The sequence below is a fragment of the Podarcis cretensis genome (assembly GCF_951804945.1).
Source record: "Podarcis cretensis genome assembly, chromosome: 8".
In the NCBI taxonomy this organism is placed as follows: Eukaryota; Metazoa; Chordata; class Lepidosauria; order Squamata; family Lacertidae; genus Podarcis; species Podarcis cretensis.
Genome location: NC_137177.1, coordinates 59,065,724 through 59,078,682, shown reverse-complemented (window position 1 = coordinate 59,078,682; position 12,959 = coordinate 59,065,724). Strand labels below are relative to the sequence as shown.

Below are 12,959 nucleotides of genomic sequence, written 5' to 3'. Positions count from 1 at the left end.
AACTTCACAATTAAACAGAAAGGCCTCCTTAAAATTTCAGTCTAATCACTATGATTACTAAGCATACATTGTCCCAAGACTCCTGTGCTATGTGGCAGGCTTGGCTTCTGGCACGACCAAGCATGCAAATGTGTTGTATACTGAGGTTCATACCTGTTGGGTCCTGCAGGGGTACAGCCTGAGACAGTAGTTCCTTGGTGACAGATTACTGGTCTACTTAAAGAAAAAGATAAGTTTGTTTTTGCAGCAGTGATTTTTTAAATATATCCCTAAAGGGCATAGGCCTGGTAATAAATCAATATCCTAAAATAAATGCTGGTGGAAGTTCTAGAAACTACTAGTGTATATATGTGTTAGCTGGTCACCTAACAAAGCAGAAGTAAAACGCTGCAGGCTTAAACAATTTTGATTTTATCTTAGAAAGGGTTGAAACTGCTGTAGATTTGCTGCAAACATTTGTACACTACCATTAAAACACAATATGGCCACTGTTCAGAAACACTGGCAGTTATCAAAAGAGTAATCTCACTACTCTAAAACTCACCCATTTGATGGCCCGTTGTGCACAGTTTTTCACTGCCTCCTTTTGCTTGTTTCGCTCATGACAAATTTCAGCTGCTTTGCCTTGAGCAGACTGATTGCTGGCAAGTCCATGTCACCATTCATTTTCTTCTTAAAAGTGCTAATTTGTAAAAACAGTCTAATATAGGTTAAGCAGTGCAGTGGACTTGGATCCCTGCGTTGTTGCCACATAATGGTATGCCATTTCTGCAAAAGGCATAATTTAATGTTAAAAGCTGGTGTTGGAGGCACTGCCTACAGCTGCTGAAGTGGGAAGGCATGTAATCACACCCTAGAAAATTTTCATATAGAAGCTGAGCATTACCAGTGTGTACTTTGAGAATAAATACAATTTAGGCAATTCAGCACAGCTTCTATATTATGGTTTGGCTATTTAATTTTGTTTAAAAAGTGCCATTGTGAAGTAGCCACACCTCTAATCCGCTTTTCGAAAGAATGCTTTAGAGCTGTTTAAGAGTTACTCTTGGTAGGAATTCACTTAAAACATTGCAAAGCTAAAAACCAAAGTGTTGTATATACATAAAGTGCCCCCCCTTATTATCTTAATTACTGGAAGGGCACATGAAAAAGACATCTAGGAAAGAATGACCTTAATTTTTCCTAAAGACTGCCTAAAATACCATTTCTAGTCTAGCTCCAGTGTAGTCTTAACTACAGCCTGCAATGTGTGCTGGAGCCATCAGTACTGCTAGTTTCCTGAAATAGGTAGCCAAGATCACAGTATCAGTCCCATCATCACCATCTGAATTACCCTTTCCCTCCTGATACCACAAACTCCAAGCATTGCACTGACAGGATTACCAAGTAGCACAAAAAAAGAATGTTCTCAGTTTAGTAGGAAAAATAGTTATCAGCGGGGTTCCTACTGGACTTATCAGTCACTTCAGCCAATAAATTTAAACCGCTGTGGTTTTAACTGCAGCCATTGCCACTCGCATAACCTAAGTTAAGAGAGGGTGTGACCTTTTCTGTCCCAGCATCAAGACTGTTGGAGGAAACAGTCTCCACTTCTTCCCAGCTCAGTCAGTAGGATTATAGCGCTGCAGTCCTCTGGAATAAGGTAGACTGAAGCCTCTTCAAGACTTGCAGTGCACCTGGTACTAGAAGCAGCACATCCTTGGAAAGGGCTCAAATACTTCATTTCTCCATGGAAAGTGCTTCAAAGATATTAGGATTGCAAGCTCTGTCACTACTGGCAACATAACAGATGGAAAAGAACAAATAAAACCCCAGGTCAGTGAGAACCTCTGTCATTTGCCACATCTTGTAGTCTCCTCAGGAGGGCTGTGTGGTTTTCTGGGCAGATGCGCTTGGCGGGTGATTCAGCCCCCTCCTCCAGGACAATGCCACGCTTTTTTGTTGATGTCTCTCCAGTTCTAATCATACTGTTGATCTCTTGAAGCCTCTGAAACATACCACAAAGAACAATTGAATGCTGTCTACTTCTCATTCAAGTCAAACAGGGCATTTTGATTTTCTAAATCTGATTCATGTGTCACATACATAACAAAAAACACCAGTCTCAAAAAGCTACGATGTTACAAAGAAAATGGTATATATAAATGTTTTGCTAAATTACAAGTTCATTAAAATTAAGCTTGTTAAAACCTTTAACTTATTAGCTAATGAAAGAGTTTGGAGATCAATAGTAGATGTTTACCTTTGATGGGCTGCTGCTAAAGTAATAGAATATTTTCTCACGTGGAGAAAGTGCAAACTCGTTTTTGTGAGGGGAGATGTAAATCGAGTGATTCTGAGAAAGCTGTATTCTGCGGGGAGAGCCACTTCTTACAAAAGGATATGGAGACAGGGGAGGTGCTTCAGTCTGTCATACAAAGATAGCAAAATTAATCTGCAGTTATCCACACAGCAGAGAAACCAGGATGTTATGCATTTGAGTCATTGCATGGTGATCCACACCATGAAATGACTCAAGAGTATGCTTTTGTTTTTGCACCAGTAAGACTTAGATACACTGGGATAACCAATCTGGAATAGATTCAGCAGCACTCAACTCAATTATATTTATTTCAACATTTAAGGAAATTATTAGAGGACCTGCATTTACCACATAAAGTGAATGCTGTGTTCCACAGTGTGCATTTATCTAATGCATCAAATATACAAATGTCAAAGATGTTCAAGTGACAAACCTATAGAGAACAAGACATGGTAACTAGTTTTAAAACCATTCTGGATAGTTCAGTTCAAGAAGTCTTGTTTCATGTTACTCTGTACATTTGTGCAACACTATTTTACATCTAGAGATGCATTTTTTAACCCCCTCCCAAGATTTAACTCAAAAGCAACAAATATTGCTAAAGCTTTGCTGCTTCAGCCTCAACCCTAGCATAACAGACTATGTCTAGATGCAGAGTAAAAAAGAAGTCCTACTAGCAGTGCAATTTCTAGAGCTGGATATAGACCTTTTACTATTATAATCTAGATGTGGTATAAATATAGTTTGTACCCGCCCCGCAAATGTCCTTTGGAGGTAAACACACAAAAACAAAATGTATCCTTCACAAGTAAGAACATAATAAAAAACCTGCTGGATCAGGCCAAGGACTCCTCTAGTCCAGCATCCTGTTCTCACAGTGGCCAACCAGTGGGAAACCCACAAGCAGGACTTAAGCACAAGAGCCCTCTCCCCTCCCATTGTTTCCATCAACTGGTATTCAGATGCATTACTGCCGCTGTCTATGGTACTATTTTAAAAGCAGCAATGGACACTTGTTTCTAGGACCACAAAGTAGACTGTACAACATTGTTTTTTCTGACATTAATAAGACTTATTACGAAGCAGGAAAGGCTTCTTACTCCATTGGATGAAGAGTACTTCAGGGCAAAGCCTTTAATTCGGTCACTATAGACGTTGTTATAAAACTGGATCAGGTCTCCGCGCTCTTCTTCCTCAATTTCACTGTTTGCTCCAGTCAAGCGTGTTGGAGTAGGGGGAGCACTGCTGGGCTGCGGCACTGGCAGGGTGCTACTAGATCTCATCACTGGGCTGGAGTCTCTGCTTGCTGTGAAGGCACAATGGAAGTTTTTTCATCAAGTTCTAAAGAACTTGCTAAACAAAACATACATATCAATATTTTCCTCTTGCTACTGGATGATCATCAAACAGTCCCAGCCAATAAAGCAGGTGCAGATTATCCAGCTGCTTTTTCATATCGCCTTTGTGGGAATGCCAGGATTTCCAAGTGCTGCTCTTTCTGCTCAACAACTGTCTTGCAGGCAGCTCAAGAGCTCACAGGAAGCCTGGGACACTCTAGAGCCGTGATTCCCAACATGGGGCACACGCCCCATAGGGGGGCAATTTGATTTTTAGGGGGGCAATTTGAGAATGAGTTAACAGTGAATGGCCTTTTAGGTTTCCTCTACATGAATAGAAATTCACTATTTGAATAATAAGAATTATATGCCACAGGGGGCAGGGCACCAGGATTTTAGAGATGCTTAGGTGGGGCATGCCAAAAAAGTTGGGAACCCCTGCTCTAGAGTATTCAAATCCTGGATTCCCACGCAGTTCAATCCTCTCCATGGTCAAAGAAATAAGCCCTACTGTGCTTGATGGGGCCTGTTCTCAAGCAAGTGCACATATGGCTGCATCCTTTTTCAGGATTCCTTCAGCTAGAGAAGGGTAGGGCAACCGCAGGGGCCAAATCTTTCATCAAAACATATTAAAGCCACTTACTTCTATCCTTATTTCTTTCAGTCGGGGAATTCTGCTGGTTGTTGCTGTCACTGTTGCCTGAATGTCTTCGTCTTCTGCCTTTAATCAGGACGCTTCGATACACCTTCCAACAGCCAAAGTTGTGGTAGATGAAAGAGAAGAATTACAGAAGATTACTCCCTTGTCTCATATAAACAGAGGCTTCATATATAAATGTTAATTATTTTATGGAAAACTCTAAATATGCTCAATTATACGAACTGCTGCAATCAGGACCTAGACCATTCATTCCAATGGGACATTCCTAGTGAGCAATGATCAATTTCTGTATGCACTGCACATAGTCAGACCCACTGAATATAATGACTAACTTAGGGTCATTATATTCAGTGGGTGTTCTACACTGATGTGGACTTTCTGGGGGGCAGGCGGGGTAGGGACCTGGAAAGTTTTCCAGTGCCCTCAGTTGACTGGGATCTGATTTATCATGTTTTATTTGATTTATATTTAGCAAAATCTTTAAATGGTGAAATGAGAAGGGGGAAAAAGATGCATACTGGTTTAAAACCAACCAACCAACAAAAAACCTGCTTACTTGGCTCTTAGCTTGTGGCTGGGTCCTATAGCAGCGCATGATGTTCTGAAATGATGTGTCTTCTTTTGTAACCTAAAACACAAGAGGGGGATTCACTGCCATAACTAGATCTCTCTTCTTTCAAGTTATTTAGCACCCCCCTCAAAATGTACCTTTTGTGAACCTTTACCTTTGCTATTACATAAATGGCACACATTAAGAGCTGGTCTAAATGCCGGTCCATCATGAGTTCAGAGCACTGTACCAGCGAAAACTCAAAACATGTCCATATTTTCTTCCTCAGCTCATCCGAAATATCCAGTTTAAGACAGAGATCCCGCAGACGGATGCTTGCTAAGTGGAATACCTAATACAGAGAGGAGACTGTCAGAATTACCCTATATTAGGTGTTTACAGAATTCTGTGTTTCATATCTGTTAATGAACCATGTACACTAAGGTCACTGGTCCTACCTTGGTATTTTTAACATACGTATGCCATATCTAAATTTTCTAACTAAAGCAAAGTGTAAGAGAACATTTTGTTGTTCTGTTTTAATGTTTTACCCTCCAACGATCCTATCAAGGATAGGTGCTGTAAACATTCAGATACTGAAACCATCTGTTGTTTGTTCTATTACTGTGGATGTTATAATGGAGTTAAGAAAATGCATAACTCTTAAGATGAAGTTTCTTGGTCAATTCAAAGAGACCCTTTTGAAGTATCTTCCTTGAAAGGGGTAATAAATCATTACCAAACAAGTGGCAAAATGTCTGAATATTGTCATTTCCTTCTCAGAACTGCTATGACTGTTAGTCCCTGTTACTCAGTTTGGTTTATTGTGTTTAGCAAACAGCCATTACACACATAAAAATGATAATAACAAGAATACTGCTACTAATACAGTGGTAGCTTGGTTTGCAACCATTTTGGATTACAACTGTCTTGGATTACAACCACGTCAAACCTGGAAGTGCGTGTCCCATTTTTTGGATTACAACCCTTTTTTAAAAAAAAATTACAACCAATTTTTTAATTTTTTTTTTGGAGGCCCCATTGGCGAAAGCGTGCCTTGGGTTACAACCTATTTTGGTTTACAACCAGACCTCCGGAACAGATTATGGTTGTAAACCAAGCTACCACTGTAGTGGTTTACATTTTTACTCCTTGACCTTTAGAAGATAAATCATTTCCCATTCCCCCTTTAAGTTTTATTACACAAATTTGTAAAGCCGTGGCAAGATATGTGGATGTTCTAAAGGATATATACCTTTCTACATCAGACAACAAAAATCAAGTCTTTGCAAAAGACAACCTTCCCTTCTGGGATTTGTCAGGATTTGTCAATCTAACAAATTTATGCTTTTTTTTATTCCACTGTATCCATCCCTGCCAAGGTAGATTTACCAAATGTTAAAATGATAGCCTTTACACAGACAAGACTAAATGTCCTTCCATTAGCAGATTGGACAGGCCAACATAAAGGAGTTCCTAAGAAAGATAGAAGTTGTAAAAATTTGTTCTGCACTATCTCCAGTGATCTAAATCAGTCATGGCCCACAGTGGTGCTCCAAATAACAACTTTGGCAACACCCTAGTCTTACAAAGTTCTAAAGTAGGCTGAACCAAGTTGCCCCCTTTTGTAAGGTGGAATTGTAATAGTCCATTTCAAGTTCTACCAGCTAATAGGGTGCTTGAGTGGACCTGTGCAGACCATTTCCCTGTCCACTGAAAGACCACACTGAGATACTTAAAAGAGAATACTTGCTCCCGTGTATTTCCATTGAGTGACCAATTGTGAGTTTTCTTGGATTTGCCAAATATCATACATAACTTTTGTTTTTTGGGAATTTATAGTAAGATGCTCATTCTTGCAATATAAGCTGAACCAATTCAGCAGTCTGCGCAAGCCCAATTGGATGCAGGAAATCAGGATTGCATCATCTGCATAAAGGAGGACTAAATATTTCTGATTTTTACTGGAAAACAGTGCTCTTAGAACCTCTTAGAAACTCAGCTACATAATTTATAAATATATTGAAGGGGGGCAAGTAGACATCCTTGTCTTACTCCTTTTGTAACCGAACAGTGTCAGATAGATGCCCTCCATTTATTCTAACTCACAAAGATGTGCCAGAATATAGCACCATTATGCATTTGAAAAGCTGCATATCACCCCCATTGATTATAGCTTGCTCCCAAAAGTTAGAATTGAAAGCAGCTTTCAAATCAATGAAAGGCACATAAATATTTAGCTGGAATTGCAAGACGTGTTTATCAATAATATGCTTGAGCATAAAGCAGTTGTCTAAAGTTGACCTGCCTGAGCAATAGCCAGCCTGTTCAGGAGTGAGTAGTGTTAATAACGGGTTCTACTGAGGCTGGGTTTTCTATTTTGTACTTTTTGTTTCTTAGTAAATAGACTGTAATGAACATTGGAACTGATACAAAAAATGTTGATGCCTATTATAAAAACAATGCTTTACTATGGTCACAAACCTAACATATGTGAGTTGTATTCCTTAAGCTTATATACCCGATTTTATCAACAAAATTTCACTTCAACTATTATTTTTCAAAAAGGTGGCTGGAAAGCAAGCAAGGAAGAGCAAAGTCCCCTTTTTAACAGGAATGCAAAGCCAGGGGGTGCTATGGGGGTGGAAAATGGGTTGGGAGGGATGAAGAGAGGGATCCCTTTCTAGGAGAACATCTGGTTGGCTGGCAGCCAAAAATGCCCTTTGCAGATTCAATCAATCAATCAATCAATCAATCAATCAATCAATCAATCAATCAATTAGAAGCAGTTATGGGGTGGTACAAGGGACGCAGGTGGCGCTGTGGGTTAAAGCCTCAGCGCCTAGGGCTTGCCGATCGAAAGGTCGGCGGTTCGAATCCCTGCGGCGGGGTGCGCTCCCGCTGCTCGGTCCCAGCGCCTGCCAACCTAGCAGTTCGAAAGCACCTCCGGGTGCAAGTAGATAAATAGGGACCGCTTACCAGCGGGAAGGTAAACGGCGTTTCCGTGTGCGGCTCTGGCTCTGGCTCTGGCCAGAGCAGCGATGTCACGCTGGCCACGTGACCCGGAAGTGTCTCCGGACAGCGCTGGCCCCTGGCCTCTTAAGTGAGATGGGCGCACAACCCCAGAGTCTGTCAAGACTGGCCTGTACGGGCAGGGGTACCTTTACCTTTACCTTTACCTTTACTATGGGGTGGTACTCTGTATAAATGTGAGAGGCACAACAACCTCTTCTAAATCACCATCATAAAAGGTAAGAGACTGCATGAAGTTCAAACTAATATGTCTGAACATGACTGAGGACTGAGGAATGTTGCAGTAAAATCAGCTAGAACAATGTGGATTTTGAACTCTTATTTACGATGGGCAGAGTAGACTTAGAAAAAAATGGTCTGAGTTTATCATACACATCTCCCTGTCTGAGGATGTTCTTACCCTAAGAAAGCAAGCTTGGATTTCCAGCCAAGTCAGCACTGTAGTGACACATGTGATTTTCTATGCTGGATGTACCTTTCTAAAGAAGAGTGCAAGTGAGCAGGCCTTTCTGGACTTAGCACTGCTACTGCCCATTTGCTGCTTTTGTCGCTCTCCAGGAAGGGCAATCTGCTGGAACTGGCCTTGTAACTGAAGGGCTGTGCCAGTCATTTGTTGAGTACTGAGAGTCCCAGCAAGGGTCTGGGCACTGAGAGGCTGGATGGAACTGGGCAGTGGCTGGGCCTGCCCACTTACGTTGACCTGGACTGGAATGAAAGTTATTCCTCCATTTTCATTGGCAATGCCTGTGAAAGGAAGAGCAAATAAATGCTGCAAAGGGACCGCTGGGAGAAAATCCAGAAACATTTGAAACAAAAGGTTCCTACTACTTAGGGAAGTATATGAAAATGTACATACTGAAATTTGAGAAAAAGGGGGGAAGCCAATTTGCTTCTGGGGCTGAAAGTAGCTTGCGTACTGGGAAGTCTGAATTTTGGGGACATTATTTACTCTCTTATTTCTACCCTACAGACCCTCTCACCCTGGTCTAAAAATACATACTTCAAGTGTCAAAGGTCAGGGTTAAAAGTTGCATCTTCGTTATATGGCAGAAGGTGCAAACATACTTTCGTGGGGAGGGAATTCCACTATTTAGGGGTTGCCACAGAGTATGCACTCTTGTGGGCTGCCACTCCCCCCCCCCTTCTGAGGGTGGAGGAACTCCTAAGAGGGTCCCTACTGAGAAGGGGTACCTTCAAACTTTTCAATTATATGATTCACCCGCTTCACTACAACCCTCACCCCAACGATGGCACTGGGAGCCACTGGAATGGTTATTTCCTACATCTTGCAAAGACCATGCATCCTCCTTACCTTGTACCGGTATTGTAACTGTCTGTCCATTATTTGCAGTCACAGTTGCGGTCGCTACAGTTACTAAAGTCTGCCCAGGCACAGGAGTGACAGGTATTGTTTCTGTGGAGACATTCTGAACAGACATTGTACTGATCACGGGCTGCTGGGAGACCCTCACAGGAGTCCGAGTGACCTCAGTAGGGGGGTCATTATCAACAAAGAGCCTTCTCCTTGTAGGGTTACTTGTCGGAGAACTGTATCTCTCATAAAGCGTGGTTGGAGAAGATGAAAGGCCTGCAGATTGACAAAGAAAGTGGGGGGAGAATTGCATGTAATCCAATACCTTCTTATTTAAAGTTTAATCCCACTCAAAACATCAGATTAAGGGCTCATGTACATTTTGGATGGGGCAAGGTTGTCAGATTATTTTACTATGTCAATTTCATGGAAGAGAATGCTCCTTGTGAATACGCCAACGTAAGTCACAGCTGATTATCATCATCCTCAGGCCTTTTTCCCAATATGATCATGCCCTGTCCAATATGAGGTGGTGTTTAAGTAGTAATATTCTTGATGTGCAAACACTGAGACAAGATGCACCTTCTGATAAGCTGAGTAAATCTTACCCTTTCCCAGTGTTCCAGTTTCAGCACGAATCTCATTCAGTCTCCTTGGGGTTAAAGGGGAACCTGCCACACTGTTTCCATTTGACTTTTCAAAATACTGAGATGGCATTACCTAAAAACATAAGATTCATGCATTTTTTATCCTTGCAAAAACTCTTTAAAAATGTTGCTCTCTGTAGTCCAGTTCAGCCATTAGAAGATCATTCTGCAGCCTTTTAGAGTTTTTTCTCCCTGCTGCTTTTTGTTGTTTTTTTAACCTCCACTGTTATGTCCAAAACAGGAGTTACCATTTACCAAAATTGCTTCAAATCATGGTTTTAATCTAGTGCAAACTGTGGCTAATGATGTCCCAGTCTTCCCTACAACCCAAGATTTGAACAACAGTTTTGGAAAACCCTAGGAAGCTGTAAGAATAGTAAGTTGGGATCTAAATATAATAGAAAATTCCAGTTATAAGCAAACTGGGAAGGGGGATTTTAATGTGATCTGTTTTTTTTTTAAGAGACCATATATTTCTTTAAATAAATAAACATGTAGGAACAGGAAAGCACACAATCTCATAGCATGGTTGAGATATCTAGAAACATGACATCTGATCTGTACATTACTGTCTACTATACATGTCTACTCAGAAGCAAGTCCCATTTAATTCAGTGGTACTGTACTTACTCACAGGAAGGTGGTACAAGACTGCAGCCACAGTACCAGTTTAATAAACACGATTAATCTGTTTTCTAGTTACTTCATGCAGGAGCCAGAAACTCCAGTAATAATCCTGGACTGCTGCGACAGACTTCAATGACATTCTAATAGAACTAGATCAGTTGGGCACATTGGAGGGGAATAGTTCTTTACTTAATGTACATCTTTAGATTTTCTTAAAAATTGCTGGTTCAGTGTTTCCTTGCAGAAAGTAATGAGGGATTACAAGCTGGATCTGCATGAAAGTCTGCTTAAACCTATATGATGAGCCTGCTGGTAAATAGTCTCCCCCCATTTCACTCACCCTCTTGCTCTCACTGGGCAAAGAAAATGAGATACTGAACAATCAAATGATGTCTAAAGGAAAGGAGGACCCATTATTGACCAACAGCAGGACATGAAGACTCAAGGGATGGTTGTGCCCATTATATTCCTAGAGGCCAAGCTGCTGGCAGTTTTAATGTAGAACTGGCTGAAGACCTGAATCCATGCATCCTAAATAGCTTCACTGACTACAAGAAAAAGCACTGCTGGCAGACACTGCAGACAGTTTTTAAGGAGCTGCCTCAGTAGAGGAATGGGATGGGGGAAAGGGGCAATGAATGCTGACCACAGCTCTTATCAGCCCCAGCCAGAATGGCCAACCACCAAGAATGATGGGAGTTGTAGCCTGAAACTTCCATAGGGTAATAGGTTGGATAGTGCTGGTTTAGGGTTAAGTTGGTGGTAACACTCCACAGGCTGGGCTTAGAATTTGACTGACAGGTGTGTGGGGTTCAATTCAGACAGACTGCAAAAACAGGAGTCAGCCCTCTGCTTCTCAGCTGATGAACAGGGGCTAAATCCTTCCCATTTTGGTTAAAACAGGCAGAATAAATTCCCAAGTACTAAATAAAGAAGTATATACACACACGGCAGATAAGCCCCATATTTTACCTCCTCACATGTGGGAACTTTATTTTCATTTTCTTTGATTTTGTCCCACAACGGTGATTCCGCTTTCCATGCCAGACTTTCTAAAATCTGCTCTTCGATGTGATTAAGGTGCTTCACTACCTCTCTGCAAAGGCCATCTTCTGCTCTAATCAGAATCTCTATCACCTATAACAAATATTGCAAGTTTAAACAAACAAACATTGTTATGTCTTTGAAACTACTATGAAATTCAATAGCATTTTTAAAAATTAAAAGGTGTTAACTTCTTAGTAAATTATAACATTTTCCTTGCTGACTTTTAGAAGTCAGAGCAAATGGTAAAAAAGAATTCACCTTATAAAAGTGAAAGGCAGGAACATCAAATATATCGGCGATGAATGGGAAACTATCAGTTGCTTTGTAAGAGTAAATAATTATCTCGAGGCAGCAAGCCATGAGAGATCTGTGAAACACATCATGCTCCAGAATCCCCTAGGATAGAAAAAGTGTTGTACAGTGAATAATTCAATCAGTTCAGCATAAAAATGCAAAAAGCATTTCTTCATTCAAGCAAGTCCTTTAAAAAATCTAACACGATATAATTTGCCACTAACTAATTTGCACCAGTAAGGTGGAAGTTGACACTGAGCAGGCAAAGGAAAATGTCTGAGTTATGCATCTCTATCACTTGTTCCTAAACCTCACGGTTATGGCCAATCACTAGGACAGGAAGACCCATGTTCATGAATCTCCTGCACACACAGACTCCTCATTTAATTTCAATTTACGAAGGCAGCATTTTTTTGTTGGGGAATATGCACACCTCACAGGTCTCATCTACTTATAAAGACAGATCCCTTCTGGGCAATGGACTTATCATGCAGCCGGCGTCTGTTGGTTATTCTGGGACAACTGGGATAACAATACCTGTCAACAATATTAAATGTTTTTAATACTGCCAAGATTTATATATATGAGCATTTTAAAATGACCATTTTATTCACTGTCATGGAGACTGCAACTCACATAGCAATTTCTCTGGAGGAGAGGTTATACTATTGCATAGAAGAGGATAAACTGCTTTGATCTCAAGGCAACAGAAATATCATTAGTTTAACATTATGTTTACACAAACTACGAGGTTAGGCAATCTTAAAGACCCTGCAGAAAACAATGACTAAATTGGTGCCAGCTTATGGACTGATTACCATAATTCTTATTGTAGGTAAATATTTCATTTTGTATTAGTTTATTTTGAAATAAAAGATGTTGAAAATTTATGTGAACTATTCTGACTTACTTACAGATAAATCAGCATTTCCTAGTCTTCTCTTTTCTTGCTCAATGACAGACTCCAATACCTTATAATAAAGGACCTCAGCAAGACGAAAGTGTTTTCCAACAATTTCTGCACATTAAGAAAAGAAATTCAAGACTTGGGGCTAGATTTCGTCAGCTGCCATTAAAAAGAATGCTTCCAAAGGGGAATGCTTCCAAACAACAATAATTACTTTTAAATCCCTTGAAACAAATAGAAAT

General features: G+C 40.6%; 1 protein-coding gene across 1 annotated transcript in view; it reads right to left on the bottom strand.

The window, feature by feature from the left end:
- Nucleotides 1-395: 395 nt before the first annotated feature.
- RBL2 (RB transcriptional corepressor like 2) overlaps nt 396-12,959 on the bottom strand; it is a 27,436-nt gene continuing 14,872 nt past the window's right edge. The window contains exons 11-22 of the mRNA XM_079988719.1: nt 12,725-12,828; nt 11,775-11,912; nt 11,442-11,606; nt 9,804-9,915; nt 9,196-9,471; nt 8,359-8,627; nt 5,026-5,202; nt 4,857-4,928; nt 4,283-4,385; nt 3,403-3,608; nt 2,243-2,407; nt 396-1,987 (exon numbers count right to left, since the gene is read on the bottom strand). Of these exons, the coding sequence (XP_079844845.1) occupies nt 1,817-1,987; nt 2,243-2,407; nt 3,403-3,608; nt 4,283-4,385; nt 4,857-4,928; nt 5,026-5,202; nt 8,359-8,627; nt 9,196-9,471; nt 9,804-9,915; nt 11,442-11,606; nt 11,775-11,912; nt 12,725-12,828 (1,958 nt within the window). The 3' untranslated portion in view covers nt 396-1,816. The remainder of the gene's footprint in view (nt 1,988-2,242; nt 2,408-3,402; nt 3,609-4,282; nt 4,386-4,856; nt 4,929-5,025; nt 5,203-8,358; nt 8,628-9,195; nt 9,472-9,803; nt 9,916-11,441; nt 11,607-11,774; nt 11,913-12,724; nt 12,829-12,959) is intronic.